This window comes from Salvia splendens, chromosome 5 (genome assembly GCF_004379255.2).
Source record: "Salvia splendens isolate huo1 chromosome 5, SspV2, whole genome shotgun sequence".
NCBI lineage: Eukaryota > Viridiplantae > Streptophyta > Magnoliopsida > Lamiales > Lamiaceae > Salvia > Salvia splendens.
Genome location: NC_056036.1, coordinates 39,452,817 through 39,474,526, shown reverse-complemented (window position 1 = coordinate 39,474,526; position 21,710 = coordinate 39,452,817). Strand labels below are relative to the sequence as shown.

At 37.7% G+C, this 21,710-nt stretch overlaps 3 protein-coding genes across 4 annotated transcripts; 2 read left to right on the top strand and 1 right to left on the bottom strand.

Moving 5' to 3' along the window:
* Positions 1–2,690: 2,690 nt before the first annotated feature.
* LOC121805906 (probable polygalacturonase At1g80170) lies at positions 2,691–5,438 on the top strand. Its single transcript, XM_042205938.1, has 9 exons — positions 2,691–2,963; positions 3,398–3,532; positions 3,647–3,817; positions 3,935–3,955; positions 4,067–4,274; positions 4,364–4,445; positions 4,512–4,620; positions 4,716–4,832; positions 4,952–5,438. Exons 1-9 carry the CDS (start codon positions 2,742–2,744, stop codon positions 5,249–5,251), a joined length of 1,365 nt encoding a protein of 454 aa, XP_042061872.1. The 5' UTR covers positions 2,691–2,741; the 3' UTR covers positions 5,252–5,438.
* Positions 5,439–15,276: 9,838 nt separating this feature from the next.
* On the top strand, positions 15,277–17,390 carry LOC121802442 (uncharacterized protein At2g34160-like). The gene is made up of 5 exons (XM_042202120.1): positions 15,277–15,479; positions 15,591–15,639; positions 16,452–16,514; positions 16,812–16,876; positions 17,054–17,390. The coding sequence occupies exons 1-5, from the start codon at positions 15,363–15,365 to the stop codon at positions 17,141–17,143; spliced, it is 384 nt and encodes a 127-aa protein (XP_042058054.1). The 5' UTR covers positions 15,277–15,362; the 3' UTR covers positions 17,144–17,390.
* Positions 17,391–17,612: 222 nt separating this feature from the next.
* On the bottom strand, positions 17,613–20,769 carry LOC121805535 (pentatricopeptide repeat-containing protein At1g80150, mitochondrial-like). 2 transcript variants are annotated; one of them, XM_042205432.1, is made up of 3 exons: positions 20,496–20,769; positions 18,878–20,390; positions 17,613–18,769 (listed from the first exon to the last, which is right to left on the bottom strand). In XM_042205432.1, exon 2 carries the CDS (start codon positions 20,304–20,306, stop codon positions 19,071–19,073), a length of 1,236 nt encoding a protein of 411 aa, XP_042061366.1. In that variant the 5' UTR covers positions 20,307–20,390; positions 20,496–20,769; the 3' UTR covers positions 17,613–18,769; positions 18,878–19,070. The 2 variants fall into 2 exon arrangements, with proteins under 2 accessions (XP_042061366.1, XP_042061367.1); XM_042205433.1 differs by having other exon boundaries at positions 18,878–20,769.
* Positions 20,770–21,710: the final 941 nt, after the last annotated feature.

Below are 21,710 nucleotides of genomic sequence, written 5' to 3'. Positions count from 1 at the left end.
GGTTAATTGAAGAGAAAATGAGTGTGTAAAAGTATTAAATGTAGAGAAAAGAGAATTGAATATTTAATTAAATTTAGAAAAAAAAGTAGTTGAGTGAATTAATTGAAGAGAGAGTTATAAAATAAAAATGTGAAATCTTAGTTAAGACAAATTAAAAAGAAAAATGTGTAATTTGATTGATACGATGGAATGATATTTATTCGAATGTTTTAAAAAAAGTAAAGTAACAGTCAGTTTTAAAATTTAAAAAGTGTGAATCGTATTAATTCAGATCCCTAATAATTTTGCCTGATAATTCTTTCTTGGCAGTAGGTAGTTAGGTCATCAGATTTGGCATCAACGAAACCGTTTTTTCGAAAGGATTAAAAGAAAATACACAAATAAGAATAATATTCTGTCACAAGAAAGTAGTAGTAATAGAATAATTGCTTGAGCCCCAGGGCGAATTGTCTATATTATTATAGATCTACTAGGGCTAATTGTCTATATTATTATAGATCCACTATTATTGATAGCGATATAAAATAGTACTCCATCCGTTTCAAAAGAATATACATTATAGGTTCGGTACGTGTTTTAATGCAAATTTAATAAAATAAGAGAGAGGTGGAGAATAAAAGTAATTAAAGTAGTGCGAATAGGGAATGAGCCCCATATTAAAGAAAAAAAGTTACTAAAATTAAAAAATGCATATTATTGTCTATATTATATACTTCGTATTATCAAAATGGAAACTCTATCGTGTACGTATACGTAGGCATGTAGACTAGGATAAATGTACGGTGTACCAATACTAACAACTTCCCAATCATATCAAACCCATTGTTTTCTTTCGGGGGAAGAACAGGAAAACGAAATGCAAAACAAAAGCCACCCTATGCTTTTAGGGAGGAGGAAAGATTCTGAAAAAAATTATCTTGGAAATACACATAGGAGAATGATAGTCATCCAGATATCACATATGAAAGGATATGACCAGCAGTGACGTGACGTAAACGGATGCCACCAAGTCATTGAATCTGTCTACTGATTTTAGAAACCTGATTCACAAAACATACAGTAAGGGATGAATCCATGCCAAAAACTTCAAAAACATAGAATTAAATTAGAAACTGTGGCCAGTATATAAAACCAAGGATGCATCAAACACAAAATACTCAGTGAATGGAGTGGAGATCTCACATAGCACTCGTATTCCAGGCAATGTCCTGAACAATGTCTAAAGCGGCATGTAATATGAATTGGTGCTGATGAGCAGCATCCTCTTTCTACATTATGTTAGTATGTCTTGAATCTGTTTCCTAATTGGAATAGGATTATGTTTCCGAATTAGGATAAGATCTCATGTGTGCCTATTTATATGTGAGTAGAGCACATAGTTCTGTGATCGCGATCTTAGATCTGAAATCTGTAACTGCAGTTATAATACAATTTGTTATCCGTTCTTGCCCGTGGATGTAACCAATTGGCGAACCACGTAAATTCTGTGTCTCTTTACGTTTTTTCGTTTGTCGATTACACAATTGCTCTATTATGTCACAACACAATAATTTATCACAGATTGTTGATTAGTATCCAAGTTACACTCAATTTCAGCAAAACGATCAAATCCAAAACAGAAATTTCGAAGAAGACATACTTTGAGGAGAGTACCAACTTCAGCTTCGTAAATCGGAATGTCGTGTTTGCTGACAATTAGGCCATCCGCAACGCATCCCTTAGCCGTCTCTTATCTCGTCCCGGAGAGACGAGACGGATAAGAGAATGCGTTGCAGCCTTCCGTCTCCATCCCGTCTCGGAGAGACGCCTGTCCCGGAGGGACAGCTCGCGAGACGTCTCGCCACGCGCGTTGACGATGTGGCGAGCTCCGGTTCGTCCGTGACGTCCACTCGCCGGCCCGCGAGTAGGCGTCGTTTTGTATGCGAAAAAATGTTTTTTTTTTATTTTTTTTAAAAAATTCAGGAAATTTTAAAAAATTTTAAAAAAAATCCAAAAAATATACTAGCCGTTTATATGCGTTTTTTGTAAATTTTTAAAATTTTTTATTTTTTTTAAGCCTCCAATCACTTCTATAAATATCAAATCATTCCCACAAATTAATCCACCATAAAAAAATATATTTTTTATTTAAATTATGTATTTTTTATTTTTTTAGTATTTTATTAATGATGTTTTTAATTTTTTTAGAATTTTAAGTTGTAATTTTATTTTATTTAATGAAGTGTGTTTTTATTAATTGAATTTGTGGAAATAAAAATAAAAAATGAAATTGAATGAATAGTTAAGGAATGAGAGGGTTAAGAGATGGAGGGTTGCAGGTGTTGTCTCTTAGTTAAGAGATGGAGTAAAAAGTACCGTGAGACCCATGAATAGTTAAGAGACGAGACGGTTAAGAGACGTTGCGGATGGCCACGCAGTACTCGCCATCGATCTCCACTCCTCCTCTTTTGTGTAATTCCGTGGTGATTAGCGATCAACACTTTAATTTGAGATCGTTGCTACACTTTGAAAATTTGTAGTAGCAAATGGATTGATTGATCGAACCCTAATTTGAATTGAGAAAAATGAAAATGGAATGTAAGTTCAGGTGTGCCATATTGCAAATTGGGAAGGATGTTTGTGTCATTACGCAGAAACTCAATTTCGTAAATTATTGTCTTCAAATGTTTTTGAGAAAAAGTACTCCTAATAAAGCTACATAAATGTTATCCGTTTACAAAAATTCGAAGTGAATAGCAGAGATGAAATCTGCTTCTTCTCCAATCACCATCAAATATTCTTTTCTTCACTTACTAAGCATCATCCTTTATTTTCTCTCAAACACTGCAAAATCAAATGGTTTCCACTCCATAATTCAGCTCCCTTCATCTGGGCTCTCAAGAAACAGCAGCAAGCAAAAAACTGTGGTTCTAAACATTGATAAATTTGGTGCTAGAGGGGATGGAATCACTGATGACAGCAAGGTCAAAATTCTCTACGTTACTTCTGTTTCAAACGAACATCACATTTTCAGTGCATTTAGCATTTCATTCGTTCTTTATTTGAGACGTGTGTGTTTGTCGGTGCTTTGACAACTGTGTGATTGCTGGTGCTTTTTGACATGCTAATAATAGTCACATTTTGGGAATCCTTGGAATTTTGCTGTTTTCCAGAAAAAAGAAGAAGTTAGTTTTCAAATTCTGGTAGTTTTATGTAAATAGCTTGTATTCTTTGTTTTTATAGTCTTGACAATCATGACTGAGAAGATTTGAGTCTAACATCTTTGTTTCTCTACTGATTTCATATGCCAAATACAATCCTATTGCTGTATACTTATCTAGTTATCTTACCATTGTTACAAGCTTCCATTTTTAAGTTGCATTTATAACTTCAGCCTATTGTCTTTTGGTGGCATCAGATTCTGCAAGATGTTTGGAAGGTTGCCTGTTCTATGTCTTCGTCTCCTGCGAAAATTGTTATTCCTTCTGGGAATTCTTATCTAGTCAATCCTACCAACTTAGGTGGGCCTTGCAACTCACATGTGACCTTGAGTGTAAGATCTTACATACATTCCCATCTCAACATGTGCAGTTCATAGGCTTTTACTAGTTAGATGTCAGATGAGCCCTCATAGCAGAACCTACTGAATGCTTTGCAATGGCTGTAGATTTCTGGTACTATCGTTGCACCACGAGAACCTGAGGTCTGGGATGCTTTTGATGCTCTTAAATGGCTTTACTTCCATGATGTAAACCACCTCACAGTAGAGGGGGGTGGAGCGATCAATGGTATGGGCCAAAAATGGTGGGATCAATCGTGCAAGAGAAACAAATCGCTTGTATGTATGCCTTTTTCATTCAATATATCCCGAGAAACTGCCTGATCACACTGCGTTCCTTTTCTTTACTTGACGAAGAAATGTTTATATTACTTATTTGTGAATTTTCTTTGGCAGCCTTGCACCAATGCACCAAGGGTTAGTACTTCCTGCATTTCACCAAGAATTTCACTTCATCAATCTAGAAGAAGATGCGTTTCCGACGTGTTTAGTGGCCTTTCTGATTGATGTCAATGAATGCTAATGCAGGCTATCACTTTCCACAAATGCAACAACTTGAAAATCAGGGACATTACTTTGGTTAACAGTCAAAAGAATCACTTGGTGTTTACCAACTGCAGGCACGTTGCAGCTTCCCGTCTCAGAGTTATAGCACCATCTGATAGCCCCAATACTGATGGGGTTCACATAAGTGAATCAACACATGTCCAACTCAAGGATTCCACTATTGCTACAGGTTAGTTGCTCGCGATCTCTGAATCTCGCTGCTGCTAAATTCTCCAATAATTTTCTCAAACTTCAAACATTTCTCAAAATTGTTTGCAGGAGATGATTGTGTATCCATAGTCAGCAATTCTACAAGAATTAGTATAAATAATGTCATCTGTGGACCTGGTCATGGTATAAGGTATTGGTCATAAGATTGAAAAAAGTTGTAACAATTGCTGCATTGCTAATATTGCTCATCATGCAGCATAGGAAGTTTGGGGAAATTGAAGTCATCAGCTACAGTGCACGATATTGTTGTCGATGGTGTGACTATGTTTGATACTGAGAACGGGGTCAGGATCAAAACATGGCAGGTAATACATTAACAGCTCATTAAAATCTTGATATACTTCAAAGATTTGTTATTTTGCTAACCGTGTGTCTTGTCTCCATATTACGAAATTCATAGGGAGGCAGTGGTTATGCACAGAAAATCATCTTTCGTAACATAAAAATGCGTAATGTCTCTAATCCCATTATCATAGATCAATATTACTGCGACTCATCATCGCCTTGTGCAAACCAGGTATCATTTAAATTATCCTAGTTTCACTCAATTTACAAAGAGTTATCAGCAAGCATACATATACACTGTTCAAGATTAATTAGTTCTCTTTCATTATCGTGTCTTCTTGCAAAATATAGACTTCAGCAGTGAGCATCGACAGCATCTCTTTCCGGAACATCAAAGGCACATCAGCAACAGAGGAGGCTATCACACTGTCATGCAGCGACAGTCATCCATGCAAGAAACTGTACTTGGAAGATATTGAACTCGTGTCGTTGTCTGGGACTGCAAAGTCGTTCTGCTGGAAGGCATACGGGACAAGCTCGGGTCTGATACGCCCTCCGTCTTGCTTATCATCTCCAGAGACTATCTTTCTACCCAACATCAAGTCCGAGCCAACAAGAGTGGAGAGTGATGATGATCGTGCTTCCATTTAGGCGTACAAGTGAGGGGCGGGTAGCGTTTGAGCTGCTGCCTTGATGCTCTCCATTGCATCACATTCGAGCTCCATGTTGTATTCATGTATGCCCTGAGCATATGCTCGATTTGATTTATCTATTTTTTAAGGTTTGAACTGTCGTATTACTTAACTAATTGTGGAAAAGAAAGAATTTAGTTGCCTAATATTCTACACTTTCCAGTAACATATCTGAAAGCTACTAAAGTTCTAGAAACTCCCTATCCAAAGTAGGTCCTAAACAAACAAGTTCAAGAATGTAACAGAAGCTGTAAAAAGAAAACAGAAACATAAAAATTCCTACTTTTTAAGGGAATTAGGGGTGTGCATTCGGGGTTTCGGTTCGGTTTTTTACCAAAACCGAACCAAAACCGAAAAACCGAATTTAGTTCAAAATCCAAACCGAACCAAACCCGAAAAACCGAAAAAACCGAAAACCGAACTTAAAAAACCGAAAAACCCGAACAAAACCGAAAAACCCGAAAAAAAACCCGAAAAACCTGAAAAAAATAATAATATAAATATATATTTATATATGTGTATTTTATTTTATTTTATATATACTAATAGAATATTTATATATAATATAAAATTAATAATACATATAATATATATTATATAGTACAATGTATTAAAAGAATATATATATTATATATAATATAATACATTAAATTAATAGAATATATATATAATTCGGTTTTTTGGTTTTTTTCTTCGCCCGAACCGAACCGAAAAACCGAATTTTTTTTTATTTTTAAAACCGAACCGAACCGAAAAACTGAAAAAAACCGAACCGAATTTCAAAATTTCGGTTTGGTTCGGTTCGGATATTCGGTTTCCGGTTTTTTTGCTCACCCCTAAAGGGAATAATAGTAGGAGTAATTGTTTACCAATGTAGGAATTGATTCATTTTGTAATGTGTAATGACTAGGAAGGAAATAATGATTATCTCTCTATTTAATCCGATAAGTTATAAGTTCCATGCATCCAGAATGATTGAGAATATTAGCCTAATTTGATATCCCCTTGGAAACTTTGAAAATATAATTTCCCTTCGATATGCCTAATTGCCTATATGCACCTTTATTTAGTTTATTGGCCACAAATTGAAAAAAAAGGGAGACATGAATATAAAATAATGAAGGGGTGTGTTATAATGCTAACTTTTTTTAAATTGATAACTTGCTAACTCATTAACGCAGTGTATTAAAAATGTCAACTCGATCACATTAAAATGTCAATACATATTTGTGTTGACATTTTAATAAACTATGTTTGACATTTAAATATTAATGTCAACACAATATATTAAAATATCAACTTAAGTTTATGTTGACATTTTAGTATAATCGTGTTGACATTTTTAATACACTACGTTGATGAGTTAACAAGTTAGCAATTTAAGAAAAGTTAGCAACGGATCACACCCCAAATAATGAAAGTATTAATTTCTAAGTTGCTGGGATTTACTAAAACGTTCTACTCTAGATTGATCATAAAATTATGATAACTTCCTTGAAACCTTTCTTCACACTTTGGTACATTATTTTGTCAATAACTTTCATCAGAAGATTAAAATAAAACCATTAGCTGATTTGATCCATTTTAGAGAATTTATAATTATACATATATATTGCAAGAAAAATTTGCTCTAGAGAGATCACATGAATGATGATAATGCAAGAAAAGAAGTGCTTTGAGTGAAACACAGAGAATCTCGTACACTTCTATCATCTCCCAAAAATCATGTGTAGCTCAAGCTTTTTGTGCAAATATTCTATTTCATCATATCTAGTAAAAGTATGTTAATCACGGTGGCATATCATATCAAATGCAAAAGAATCTGTAACAGTATGAAATAAATTATTATCTAACTACAAGCTACGGCGAACTCAAATTAATTAATAATGTATCTCATCTATAAATATGGAATTGCCTATTATCCTACTTGATCCAAACAAGCAAAAACAAAGTGACAAAATCATATCCCCAAGAAGGGAAAAATGGTTTACAGCAAAGAAGCGCAAAACTTGTACACAATAAACAAGGCTGCGGTTGAGGGCCGGCAGCGAGGAGCAGCAGAGATGAAGCCGGCCGGAGATATTAATGAAAGTGCAGAAGCATTTATAAAGAGATTTAGACGGCAGCTGCTTCAACAGTGGATGGAGTCAATGGAGAAGAACTACGACCAGATGATCAAAAGGGGTGTTTACTAATTATTATAGTACTTATATAAATTACTATATCCAAAGAATAATTTATTGCAATAAAAATTGTTTGTGTATGAGTGATTAAACCATATAGGTTATCAGATTTACCAATAAAGTAGTAGTAGTAGTAGTAAGAAACAATGTTGATCGATCTCAGTTTGTTTCTTATTTTTTGGATGTTAATATTGTTTTATCTTTGTGTTTTTCTCAGATATTGAAAGTAATATTTTATTTTTCCCCTTGTTTTCGTAAATTTAATGTTGACTGATCTTTTCTAAAAAAACTTAAATCACCAACCTCATGGGGATTTTTTGAGTTATTTATGGGCGATTTACATTAATACTAATATAATATTCATATGGAAAAGTACCACTACTATCAATATTAAAGGCCTAAGTTGTAATGGTTGAAAATTTTAATGCACAAGAGAGTTTTAATCATCACTGATCTACTGTTGTAATGCATTTATAGTAGCAAACTCTAATCTGTTCCTAAAGTCTTTAACTTTAGAATTGAATGGAAACATAAATGTGGATTTAGCAATCGAACTTGATTTTTCCATGCTTTTATAGAAGTTTAAGATTGATAAAAAAGAGCAACAAATTATGCGTTCAGCTAATCTTATGTTTCAAATTCGTTGAGCATATTCAACAGTTACCTAGTAAAATTTAGGAAGAACATATATATCTAGAATGTAGAGATCCTTGTATTAATACATTTTGTTTCACTAGGTCAATCTACAAATTTTTGGTTCATTAGGTCTTTGTATCAATGGATTTTATTTCATTAGATTCTCTTGCATTTTTTTTTGGTTCATTAAGTCATTATTCATTTTGATTTAAGAGATTTTATACTTTTATTTTTAATTTGGTTGGATTTTTTTATAATAGACTTCAAAAATTAATTAACTTGTATATTAGTTAAGTTTTATTTTTTTCTTATTTTAAAATGAATTCAATTGCAATATCGACTCAAAAATTATTGAGAAAATGCAAAATTTATTGGTATTGTCCATTATCAATTTATATATTTATTGTTTTTCTAATGATTATTGACTCGATATTGCAATTGAACTAATTTCAAAATATATAAGAAAGAAAAAGAAACATAAATAAATTTAATTAGCCAAAAAATATTAATTAAATTATGAAATTTGATAAATAAATATTTAATCAAAGAGCCTCTTAAATCAAACTGAATGTATAATAACTTAACAAAAAAAAATTATAATAAAGACTAAAGTCCAATTTTGGTCCCTTAGAGCATCTCCAGTGGGCGGACATCCCACTAGGACATCTACTAGGACATCCCAAAAACACCTCCTGCCACGTCACTAGGACTTCCCATCCCACTGCCACGTCACTAGGACATCCCCTCCTATGTCCGCCCTTCCCATCGCCCTTCCCACTAGGACATCCCGCAATAAAAAAAAAACAAACATTTACAAATAAAACAATTTACATTTACGGAAATAAAATTTGACGTCAACCCCTCCGAGTCCAAACCTCATACATTATTCGAAAAAATTACGGGAAAAATTAACAACTTCATCGGAAAAATTAACAACTTCATCGGAAAAAACATACATGATTCGAAAAAAAAAATTGCATACTAATAAAAAAAAACTTCATACATTATCACGTCAACCCCTCCGAGTCCAAACCTCTTCGATGATATCCTGCTGAAGTCGAACATGGGCATCTGTTTGCCGCATGTCGGCAAATGCACGCAGCCGCGCGACCTCTCCATGAGGTACCCCCATATTCACATTCGCGGTGGCCACGCCGTGACTTGGACCTGCACCCGTATCATCTTCGTTGGTCCACTGAGTCAGTTCCGCAGCTTCATTTTCGACAATCATGTTGTGCATTATGATACATGCGTACATGATATCGCCGATGTTGGGAATATACCACTGCCGTGCAGGACCCTTCACAACCGCCCACCGACTCTGGAGCACACCAAATGCCCGCTCCACATCCTTGCGCGCTGCTTCCTGACGGCTCGCAAAGTATGTCTTCTTTTGTCCGAGCGGATGCTTGATTGACTTCACAAAGACGGGCCAGTTTGGGTATATCTCATCCGCCAAATAGTACCCCATATTATGCTGGTTGCCGTTGGCGACGAAACTGATGGCGGGACCAACGCCATTGCACTGAGCGTTGAACAGGGGCGACGACTGGAGAACGTTGATGTCGTTGTTGGACCCGGCGACTCCAAAATAAGCATGCCATATCCACAAACGGTAGTCAGCTACAGCTTCAAGGATCATCGTGGGATGCTTGGCTTTGAAGCCGGTAGTGTACATCCCCTTCCAGGCGGCGGGGCAGTTCTTCTACTCCCAATGCATACAATCTATGCTGCCCAACATCCCAGGGAACCCATGCACCGACCCATGCATATCTATCAGCATCTGGCAGTCTTCGAGGCTCGGACTCCGAAGATACCGCTCCCCGAATATCGCTCTCACGCCCGCGCAAAAATTCTGCAGACACTCGACGGCTGTCGACTCGCCAATGTGGAGGTACTCGTCAAACATGTCGGCCGCGCCTCCATACGCCAGTTGTCTGATTGCGACAGTGCACTTCTGCAAGGGCGCGAGTCCGGGTTTGCCAGCTGCATCCTCTCTGATCCTAAAATACAGGTATCTTCTCTCTAAAGCACCCACGATGTGCAGAAACAGCGGACGATGCATCCTAAAGCGTCGCCGGAATAAGGCTTCCCCAAAACGCGGTTGCGGAGCGAAGTAGTCCGCATACAACCGAATATGTGCAGCAATGTGGTCACGGGGTACTTGAGTTCGACGATGGATCGGCCGAGGTACCGCCGCCTGCTGCCGCCGCTGCAACCTCTGTTGTAGCAGCCTCTCTATCGCACCTTCAACAGCGACCTCCAACTCATTATCGCTATCACTTTCACTAGACATTCTAGATATACTTGAAATTAGAGATGTAGAGAGAGTAACTTGTTAACACAAGTGGTGCGAATGAAATAAAATTCAACGAGCCGTATATACAGAGTTTTAAAAAAAAATTTAAAAAACGGGACGTCCGACTGGACGCCACAATGGCGGACGTCCGCCCGCCCGTCGCGCCGACGTCCGAGGATACCCGACGTCCTCACGGGACGTCCGTATCCGACCCTAAACGCCACAATGGCGGACGTCCCGGTCACCCGTCGCGACGTCCGACCGGATGTCCGACCGGACGTCCGCCATTGGAGATGCTCTTACATTTGCCCTAAAATTCTTTTTGGTCCCATACATTAAGTTTATGACCTTTTGGTCCATAACATATTGTTTTGGTACATTTTGTCTTAAACAAGGTCACAAACTTAATGTATGAGAACCGAAAAGAATTTTATGGAAAATGTACGAGACCGAAATTGGACTTTATTCCTAGATTACAATTAAGTTATTAAATTGATCAAACATTTTGACTGTTAATTTTAACATAAAATAGTTATTTTGGACCAAAACAATTTGTTTGAGACTAAAATGTAGTAAAATAATATGTTAGGGACTAAAAGGTCAAAAACTTAATGTATAAGACTAAAAAGAATTTTAGGGCAAATATAAGAGTCCAAAATTAGACTTTAATTTAAAATGATCTAACTAAAAAATTTCATTAGTACTTATATGTAATGAAACAAAAAATATGTAGAATGACTAAGTGAGTAAAATGTACTCTATTAATATCTGTAGAGGTGTTTTACCTAAAAATCGAACTTCAATAATAATTATCGTACTAGTAATATGTAATTTGGGGGGAAAATCGGGTTTGTGGGGGAGTTTACACTAAATATTACGTAAATGTACCCATTTTGTTATCTATTCCACAAATGGGAAAAACGCCAACCACATTGGCGTTTTTATTAGTAAATACGCCAACGTCATTGGCGTGTTTTAAGGTAAATACGCCAACGATGATGGCGTTTTATACTTGTGCCGTATTTTGGGTGTATGCTCTCGGATTGTAATTACGATTAAACACGCCAACTTGGTTGGCGTGTATAAATAAAAAAACGCATTTGTAAATGGCGTGTTTTCTTTGTTGAAACGCCGAACATATTGACGTTTTGTAAAAGACGCCAACCGGAGTGGCGTATTTACTTAATCATGAAAAACGCCATTCTGAGTGGCGTGTTTAATCAGACTGATATACCAGGCGTTCCTCCCCCAAATCGCGAAAACCTCACAACACACAGCCTTCGCGATTTCTCCAGCTGCGCGCCTTCTCTCCGTGATTTCGGCCTACATTCATCAATCGGTGCTATTCTCCCCCAAATTCATCTATTTTATTCGGTTAGTATGCTTACCTTTTACATAATTATAGTAATTGGTGGATAGCTAGGGTTTGTAATGGGTTGTGAATTGAGTAGAAATATTATGCATTTTGGATTGGTTGAATGATATTATTGTTGATTATTATGTTGGATTGTGTTGGGTTTAAGTTAATTTGTGTATAAATTTGATTATAAGCCTAAACCCTAGGGTTTTTATAGCTAAAAAATTGGGCAAATTGTTTTGATTTATGTGGGTTTTGGTTGATTAGTTTAGATTGTTAAATTTGTTTAGGTTAGGCAAAATTGAAATTGGTAGGTTGGGCGAATTGTTAATTGAAATTGTTAATTTTGTGTAGGTGAATTGGTTTATGATTTTGAATGTGCAATGTTGTGTAACTTGCTTATTTGATGTTGGTGTTCAATTTTGTGATATTGGATTAAATTGTATCTAATTATTGAAATGGTTTATGGTTGGTTATTGTTGAATTTGGTTTATGAAATTGGATTAAATGTTATGGTTGGTTATTGTTGAATTTGAATTATGTAGGTAAATTATGGCATCATCTTCAACCTCTCGTCGTCGGCTTGCATGTGGTCCTGCGGATCCATCTGTATTATATTTTCAGAGACAACACGTCTCTAACAACATATGGGCAGGAGTTCCATCCGAAGATGTACGCTGCCGACGATTTGAAGGAAAAATTTGGGATGTTCCCATCCAGCAACATGTCTTGACAATAGTGGACCAGATGGGGTTTGGGGGTATGTTAAGGTGTGGTAAACCAAAAGAAATTGACCATCATCTTATCACAGCTCTGATTGAACGTTGGAGGCCAGAGACTCACACGTTTCACTTTCCAGTCGGTGAAGCGACTGTGACACTGGAAGACGTGGAGGTCTTATGGGGCCTGAAAGTTGATGGAGAGGCTCTGACAACTTACATCCCCCCGACGGACGCGGGATATTGGACGGACAGGTGTATGGATTTTCTAGGATTCATACCGGAAGCATCCGAGTTGAAGGAAATGGCTTTTAAGCAGACGAGCTTATCGCGCCAATTGAGGATTGAGCTGTCTAATGACCACGAACACTACATATATGCTCAGCGGGCTCGTATCTATTGTCTGCTATTACTTGGTGGTCTGATGATCCCCAACGCCACCGGAAATAAAATTCCGTTCTTCTACCTACACTTTTTCATGGATATAGAACGGTGTTCTACATATAGCTGGGGTGGGGCGACGCTTGCTTGCTTGTACCACAATTTGTGTGAAGCGGCCGTTGGTCAGAGGACGGATGTAGGGGGAGCCTTAACTCTATTACAACTTTGGGCTTGGGAGAGAATCCCAAATATTAGACCGAGGATGCTAGATCCCGTGCATACAGACTATCTACCATGTGCAAGCGCGTAAGTTGTTCATTAATTGCGTTTTTAAACTTAATGTTCATCAATTTTCGTGTTCTTCGCTCATAATTTAAATTTTTTAGATGGAATGGCCCGGCGTCATATGTAAAAGCACCCGGACATTGTGTTGAAAATTTCCGAGATCAGTTCTCCATGATGCATCCTAATCAGGTACTTCATATATTTATAAAATGTTTTTGGTTTTTTGTTTTTTGTTTTTATGGAAATTATTTTGAAAAATTTGTATCACATGTAGTTTATTTGGAGGCCTTATCTCCACCGGGAGTTGCCGGAAAGTTGTGATGCCGGTCGTCCTATATGGATGTCGATCACAACGCTTATTTGTTGGAATCTGGCTGAGCCACACCTGCCACACCGAGTGTTGCGCCAATTCGGGATTGTCCAACCGTATATCCCGGATCTCCCCCGGTTCCACGGTTCTGATTTTTTGAAACAGGATCGCCGTGGAAAAGCTGGTCGGAATTGGGTTCAATGGCACGCCAATTATATACAGGAGTGGGACAACAGACACTTTACGATATGGACTGATCTGGAGGACAGTACTGAGCCTGTTGCAACGGAAGAATATATGAATTGGTTTCGCCAGATCACTGTGGTGTATTTAACCAAACCCGGCGTGCATGCTGAAGAGGGATTCCACGAAACCGCATCTTCTCATAACTTTACGGTACATTATTCATACTTAACTAAACCCTGATTACTTATTCAAATTCATATTATGATATGTACTTAACTTTGAAAAATTGTAGGTGGAGACGCTTCACAAAATACGTCACTATCTAAGTGGTCGAGCTGCGACAGGACATTTCTGTCCGGATATGGAAACCATTTCGAGGATGGTTGAAGAAGGACTGCAGATATCCGGGGAGCCTCAGCTGATGGACTACCCTCCTTCGCAGCGCTCTGCAATGGACGTGGACGTACCCATAAGGCAAAAGGCAAAACGACGAACCAAGCAGAAAACCGTCCGCGGAGAGTCGTCATCTCAGTTCGTACACGACTCCGATGACGATTTTGAGGACCCACCTCCACCGAGCTCTGCACTTCGAGGCCGTCATTCTATTAGCCATACCGGTGGTACCGGAGAAGATATTGGCCTCAGTGATGTCCCCGCTTCTCCACCGCGGTCGTCTGTGCAGGAGGATCTTGAGAACGCTGTTGTTCAAGATACTCCTCCCTCAAGGATCCCTAGATCTACATCTACTATTGGGAAGGGGATACGGCGTCTGTTTATGCGGAAACGTCGTGACGATTGAACTAATTTGAACTCTTGATATTACTGTAATTTGATATTGATGTTTTTTCATTTGATTTGAACTCATTGATTTTAAGTCTTTATGATTAAGTATTTGGATGTCTGAATTATTATTTCCTAGTAGAAATGAAAATGAAAACAGGCAAATAAAGAGATATTGGCGTTTTTGTGAATGTAAGTCTTTGTGAAAAACGCCAATGCTATTGGCGTTTTTAAGTTAGTTTATATTTTTGCCCGTTTTGTCTACGACGAATGCGGACATTCTGAACAAACACACCATTCCCGTTGGCGTTTTTAATAAGACGCCATTCCCGTTGGCGTGTTATTTAAAAACGCCATTCCCGTTGGCGTTTTTAAGTTAGTTTATATTTAAAAACGCGAAGGCTGGAGAAATCGCGAAGGCTGTGTGTTGTGAGGTTTTCGCGATTTGGGGGAGGAACGCCTGGTATATCAGTCTGATTAAACACGCCACTCAGAATGGCGTTTTTCATAAGTAAATACGCCACTCCGGTTGGCGTCTTTTACAAAACGTCAATATGTTCGGCGTTTCAACAAAGAAAACACGCCATTTACAAATGCGTTTTTTTATTTATACACGCCAACCAAGTTGGCGTGTTTAATCGTAATTACAATCCGAGAGCATACACCCAAAATACGGCACAAGTATAAAACGCCATCATCGTTGGCGTATTTACCTTAAAACACGCCAATGACGTTGGCGTATTTACTAATAAAAACGCCAATGTGGTTGGCGTTTTTCCCATTTGTGGAATAGATAACAAAATGGGTACATTTACGTAATATTTAGTGTAAACTCCCCACAAACCCGATTTTCCCTAATTTGGGGTAGTTCCTAAATCACAAAATAAAACCCTAGCCCTCTCTAAAACCCTAGCCAGCAAAAATCGTCGCAGAAATGGAAGAGATAACGGAAGGAGTGAACAATATTAATATTGCTGAAACCCAGAAGAAGAACCGAATTCAGGTTTCCAACACAAAGAAGCCGCTTTTCTTTTACGTTAATCTCGCAAAGGTATACTATAAATTTCTCGGTGCCCGTATTTGATTATTCAATTTCGATTACTGTCATGAATTGGGTTTTTTTATTACTTTGTGGTGTTTATTTTTTTTTTGTTTTATCTAGAGGTATATGCAACAACACAATGAGGTGGAGCTTTCAGGACTTGGCATGGGTAATTTCCAATCCTTGCTTATATATTAAGTGTGTTCTTCCTTGTTTTTTTTACCTTGTTTTTGATTCGATTCTCGTTTTATATATCGATGAATATGTTGATTTGTGCTGTGATGATATGGATGTGTTTTGAGCAGATCAATTACTAGTACTTTTGTTGTTTTCAGTTCTATGTTGATAAGGAAGGAAATTGGGAATTGGTGTTAAGGTGATGCGCTAAATTTTTTAGTTGTGTTGGTCTACACTTATGCAAGGAATAAGTAGGTGCTAGCTGACTGTGGAAAGTTCTCTGTATAATGTGTATCGTTGTAAGAGTAGCTCATTAGCCACTTCCATTTTCCGGTTGCTCCTGTGCTAGAACAGCTATGTGCCTGTTACTAATTCCAAGTTGAATGCTTGTCTAGTGGTGGGATTACTGTGTTCTTCTGATGAGCCTTAACTTACACCGCTCCAAGAGTTTCTAAGATTGTGGTGCGGTTCTCTCAACACCAGTTAGTTATGTGGAAGTGAAATGTCTAATTGGAATTTGTGCTGGCAACCTTCTCGTAATTTGTCTGCTAGTTGCTGTGGGTGTTTTCTGTGCTGTGAAATACAACTCATTTGAATAGGATGAGAACTCATTACTGAACCCATTATGTGGCGGAGAGAAGCAACAATTATTTTCTGCTTCCTGATTATTTTTCAGATTGTTGATTATGAATCTTTATATCGTTTTGGATTTGCTGAGTGTATCCCGTCATATCTGTTTTTTTTTATTTATGCTCTGTTTCCTGGTTTTGTACTAATTTTGTTTTTGTTCTTATGTTATTATAGCAATCTCAACAGTTGTTTCAGTTGCTGAAATTCTGAAGAACAATGGATTTGCTGTTGAGAAGAGTGAGTTATTCTTTAAAATCCCGTATTCTTTACTGTTGTTTTGTAACCAACACAGGCTGCTTCTGAAACAAAATGCCACACTGGTATGAAAAGGTTGATTGAGTAATTAAATATAGCAGCAATTTTGGTGGGTGGTGGGATAAAATGGTTTTACAAAATGAAGGACATCGCGTAATCCTATAAATAAAAAAATCTTCCATTTGATTGCTGGTATCTAATCATCTGTATTAACGTTACAGATACATCATCTATATATTACAAAGATTGAACTAAATGCATCTACTTTTAAACATGTAGAAATCACGACATCCACTGTGGAAATAAAGGATGATTCTCGTGGACGGCCTGTCCAAAAAGCCAAGGTAAGTCGATTCCTGTTCAGTTTGGTTCAATGTATGAGTAGTGTTGAACTGTTGATATTTGTATCCTGGACGTGTTTCTTCCTGTCTTTGATAAAAATACCATGAATTGATGCTAAGTTACATTTTCTTTAAAGTCTTACATCTGGTGCTTTCTCTCTCTGTCTCTCTCTCATACAGATTGAAGTAGTACTTGGGAAAACAGCAAATTTTGATGAGTTAATGGCTGTCGCCCAAGAGGCTAGGGAGAATGGAAATGGTGAGGAATAAACATGGATCCAAGTTGATGTTTGAAGCAGTCTTCGATTATTATGCCTACTGTTATGGATGTTGAATGAGTTTGAGTGGTGTAAAATGGCACAAGAGAAAATCTGAATAGTGGGTATGTGGCTTCATGTTTTGTAACGAATTTTTTCTTGTATGTGTGGTGGTTTAAGGCTTTCTATAGGTGTAGCTATTCTTTAAATGTTGTTCATTAACACTTTTAACAAGATCCTGATGGAATTATGTTTTGTTACTTGTTCTGCGAGATATTGATGGCACCCCTTTAACAAGGTCATAGCCTCCTTGCATATCTGATACCTATATCAATGTTTTATTTCATGAATACACACAACATTGACATATCAATTGTATAAATAATGAGATGCAATAACAATGACAAATAACAACGACAAAACCAACAACGACAAAACCGCAGATTGAATATCTGCGTGAAGTTGAAAGATCAATCTTGGCAATGGTGGTTACTGGTTATAATTAATACAAGTACAAGTCATTACAAGCAAACATCTCTAATCAGCATCAAGATGCCAACTATGCAAGGAAATCAACATAGCACTACATCTTATCATAGTAGTCTAGTTTCATCATTATGCAAACACAACTGGCATGAAACAAGTTTAAGTCGAACTCGTGGTACGGGAATAGGCAGCTGGCCTTTCTCTGTTCACAAAACAGGCAAAAAGAACTCATAGTCATGCCTAACAGCAGCTGAACTTCCTAACTAGAATAAAATTCTATAATCACTTACTTTAGACTGATTGAGCTCAAATACTAATGGAACAGTTACAAATAAATTTGAAGATAATAAGAGTTCACTTCCAACCAAATGCTAGTTGCACCATCCATTATGATCCCAAACCAGAACATGATCGGTGACCTTATCTTCGTGTGGTTACAAAAGACAAAAACCTCAAAGCAATTCTTTGCTTCTACAAGTTTTTATTATATGTATGGACTAAGATTCATTTTTACATCCCTTGTATAGAGTCTCATAGACTACACAAATAAAAAGTTGCATTCAGAAATTCCAGGTCATTCTATCAAATAGTATGTTTGTCTCACAATTACTCATGATCAAATAACATGCTAATACTATGTCTCACAATTACTCAAGATCAAATAACATACTAATACTATGTCCCAAATATTAACACCAAAATGAAGATGTGAGCTTCTTTAGCAAGCTAAATTAGAGGTTTATTGAACAAGAACTCAAACATGAATTCCATCATGTTACACAATTTTTTGCTTACTAAGTTTGTCAAGTGTGCATTAGAATTCAACAAGGAATATCAGCAGGAGGGAGTTGCAAGGAGCAAACGGAGGAACTAACACAACCTAACTCGTAAGACTAGTGCTGTCAGTGTATCTCGTAGAATTAAGGCATATAAATAGGATGTGAATACACAACAAATCAGCACCCTGTTTTGTAACTCCTCCATGCTCACTTTGGCAATCCACTTTAACTTGTTCCTGTATATTCTTCTGAACTATAGTATGCAGCAATCAGCGGAATTAAAAAAATTAGTGCAGCCCTTCAATTTACCAACTGTTAGAGCTTCATCATAATCAAACGGGATTCACTGGCTGCATCCGGCAATCACCTCAAACCTGAAGGAAATACAAATATCTAGATTATAACAACTAAGAGATGATTTACATTATTGGTTTTGCTCTACAGATTATAAAAAAGCCAATAAACTAGTGAAACCAACTTACAACTTAGTGAGCTGTCCTCTTAGAGTTTTCATCTCACTAAGAACTCATTTGGGCACAACCAGAATGGACTGAAGAAATTCCATGCAGTCATCAAAGGTAGTATTTCAAAGGCAAGGCTAAAATCAACCTTGCTCCATAACCAATCAATTAAATTATCTCCCAGTGAAACGGCTGACCCGTCCAACAAATTAGTTCATTTCCTTGATACTATGGATTTCATGAGTTCAATTTGAGCCGGATTAAAAGGAGGCTTCCTTTTCAAAGAAAGACTATAAATATGTTTTGCCTTATCAAGCTTATCGAGTTTTCCATCTCTGACCAGGCCTTCTATCAGATTGTTAATGGTACCCACACTAGGATACCAGTTGTTCTCCATACTTTGTTTACACATGTTGTATGCCATGTCGAATTCTCTTGCTTCACAGAAATAATGGATCAAGGTTTGGTAGATTTTTTGATTTGGCTTGTAGCCCTCACTCCTAAAAGCAGAATACACATACATAGCCATTTTTAGATTTCCCATTTTGCAGAAACCTTTGATCACCAAATTATATGTGATCTCATCAGGAAACTCAGGAGATTTCTTCAATCTCCGCATGAAATCCAACAGCTTATTAGCGTCCCATGTCCGCCCCTTATTTACCAAGAACTGAATCCTCACATTGAAGGTTGCAATATTGGGAAGACAACCTTTTAATACCATCCGGCTCCACAACCCATTTGCAATCTCTGGCCAGTTCGACTTGTAACAGGCCTCTATAAGTGAGGTGTACGTGAAAACATCAGGAGCTATTCCCCATGTTCCCATCCCAGCCATGACAAGAAACGCCTTATCCAGTATACCCATCTCACAGAAACCCTTGATAACAATATTAAAAGAATATGTATCTAGCACAATTCCAAATCTACCAGGAACATCATTTAGAAACCAATCAATCGCCTGTAAATCACGAGAGTCGGTCAATACCTTCAAAGCAGCATTGAATGACTTTACGGTCCGCACACAACCAAACAAATGCATATCACAAAACGTATTGACAGCATGCTTAGTCATTCTAGCCCTCCCATACAACATTATTATTCGTATAATGAACCCTTCCCGACGACCCTGTGGCAGAGTCTTCTGATGCTCAAGCAAGATCTCAATATAATCAAGCCGGCCTGCCCCAGCTAACCTAGAGACCGTGTCCTCAAAGATGAATCGGTTCTCAACAACAACCTTATTTGTGGCATTAGCCTTAAACAAATTGAATAACTTCTCAGGGTCCCTTTCCTTCTTTAGTTTAACCAATGCAGGCTCATCTACTGAACTAGGTTTTCCAGCTCTACTGCTAACAGGACTAATTTTTCCAACGAATGAAGAAAAAGCTGCGGCGGCGAGAATACGGTGTACGGCGCCAAACCTGCGAATTAGTCGCAGAGTGAGCATGTTCTAGGAAAGCCCTAATTTTCATGCATAACCACCATCCAAAATCGCAGCTTTTATCAGTATATCACCAAAAAATGCATTCTCCTATCACATCCAAATCAAAAGAATAATGTTGGAAAATTAATTCAGTCTCATCTTAAGAAATACACAAAATCAATCAAGTGCAATCCAAATTCCCAGAGAACGTACTCAAAATACAAATGGGGTTTCTCGAAATTGCAGATTGTAATATGCGAGTGATGGAATAGCTAAAGCAATGCGAATGAACTGATAAACTTCGTATAGAGAATGTCCAGATAAATCAGATAATCAAGGAAGGAGAAGAGACGGGCTATACATACACATATATATTTGTATGTATATATGAGTTTGGGTGGGTGGGGGAGCTGGTGGTGATGGAGGGTTTTGCGTCCATGAGAATTTTAGGTTTGAGGTTTTGGATTCAGTTTTTCCAGAATTGAGGTCTTACTGTTCTGATGCACGCGGTTTTTTTTTGTTCTGATGCACGCGGTTACACAATAAGTGTTTCGCTCTGCTGATGTGGCGAAAGACTATTTGTTCGTAGCACCACAGTGGGCTCGGACTAAAACGGCAATTAGAGCATCAGACGTGGCGCGGAATTCCCCGCGGAATTCTCAAAAACAACTTCTGCCATGTTATACGGACTTCCCACTGCACTGTCACGTCATAAGGACTTCTCACTGCACAATGATGGACATCTCCAAGGACTTCCCACAATTAAAAAAACCACAAATTCACAATTAAACAATTTCCAAAATTAAACAATTTCCAGAATTAAACAATTTACGAAATTAAAAATTCGACACAAATAGGGAAAAAACTCAATTAAATAAAAAAAATAAAAGTACATTTCACCAAATTAAAAAAATATTTCAATAATTAAAAACTACATCAACGACGACCCCTCCGCTGCCATACTTCTTCAATAATATCGTTCTAGAGCCGAACACGGGCTTGTCTTTGGTGCATGTCGGCAAATGCACGGACTCGATCGACATCGTCATGGGGTATCCCCATGCGTACATTGCTAGTGGCCACGCCGTGGCTTGGACCCGCAGCATCAGCATCATCATTGGTCCAATCAGTCAGTGCTGGACCTTCATCTTCGACAATCATGTTGTGCATGATAATACATGCGTACATGATGTCGGCGATGCTGTCAACATACCACAACCGTTTGGACCCTTCACTGCCGCCCATCGTGTCTAGAGCACACCAAATGCCTGCTCCACATCTTTGCGCGCTGCCTCCTGGCGACCCGCAAAATATATCTTCTTTTCATCTGCTGGGCATCTGATCGTCTTCACAAAGACGGGCCACATAGGGTATATCCCATCCGCCAAATAATAGCCCATATTGTGTTGGTTGCCGTTGGCGACGAAG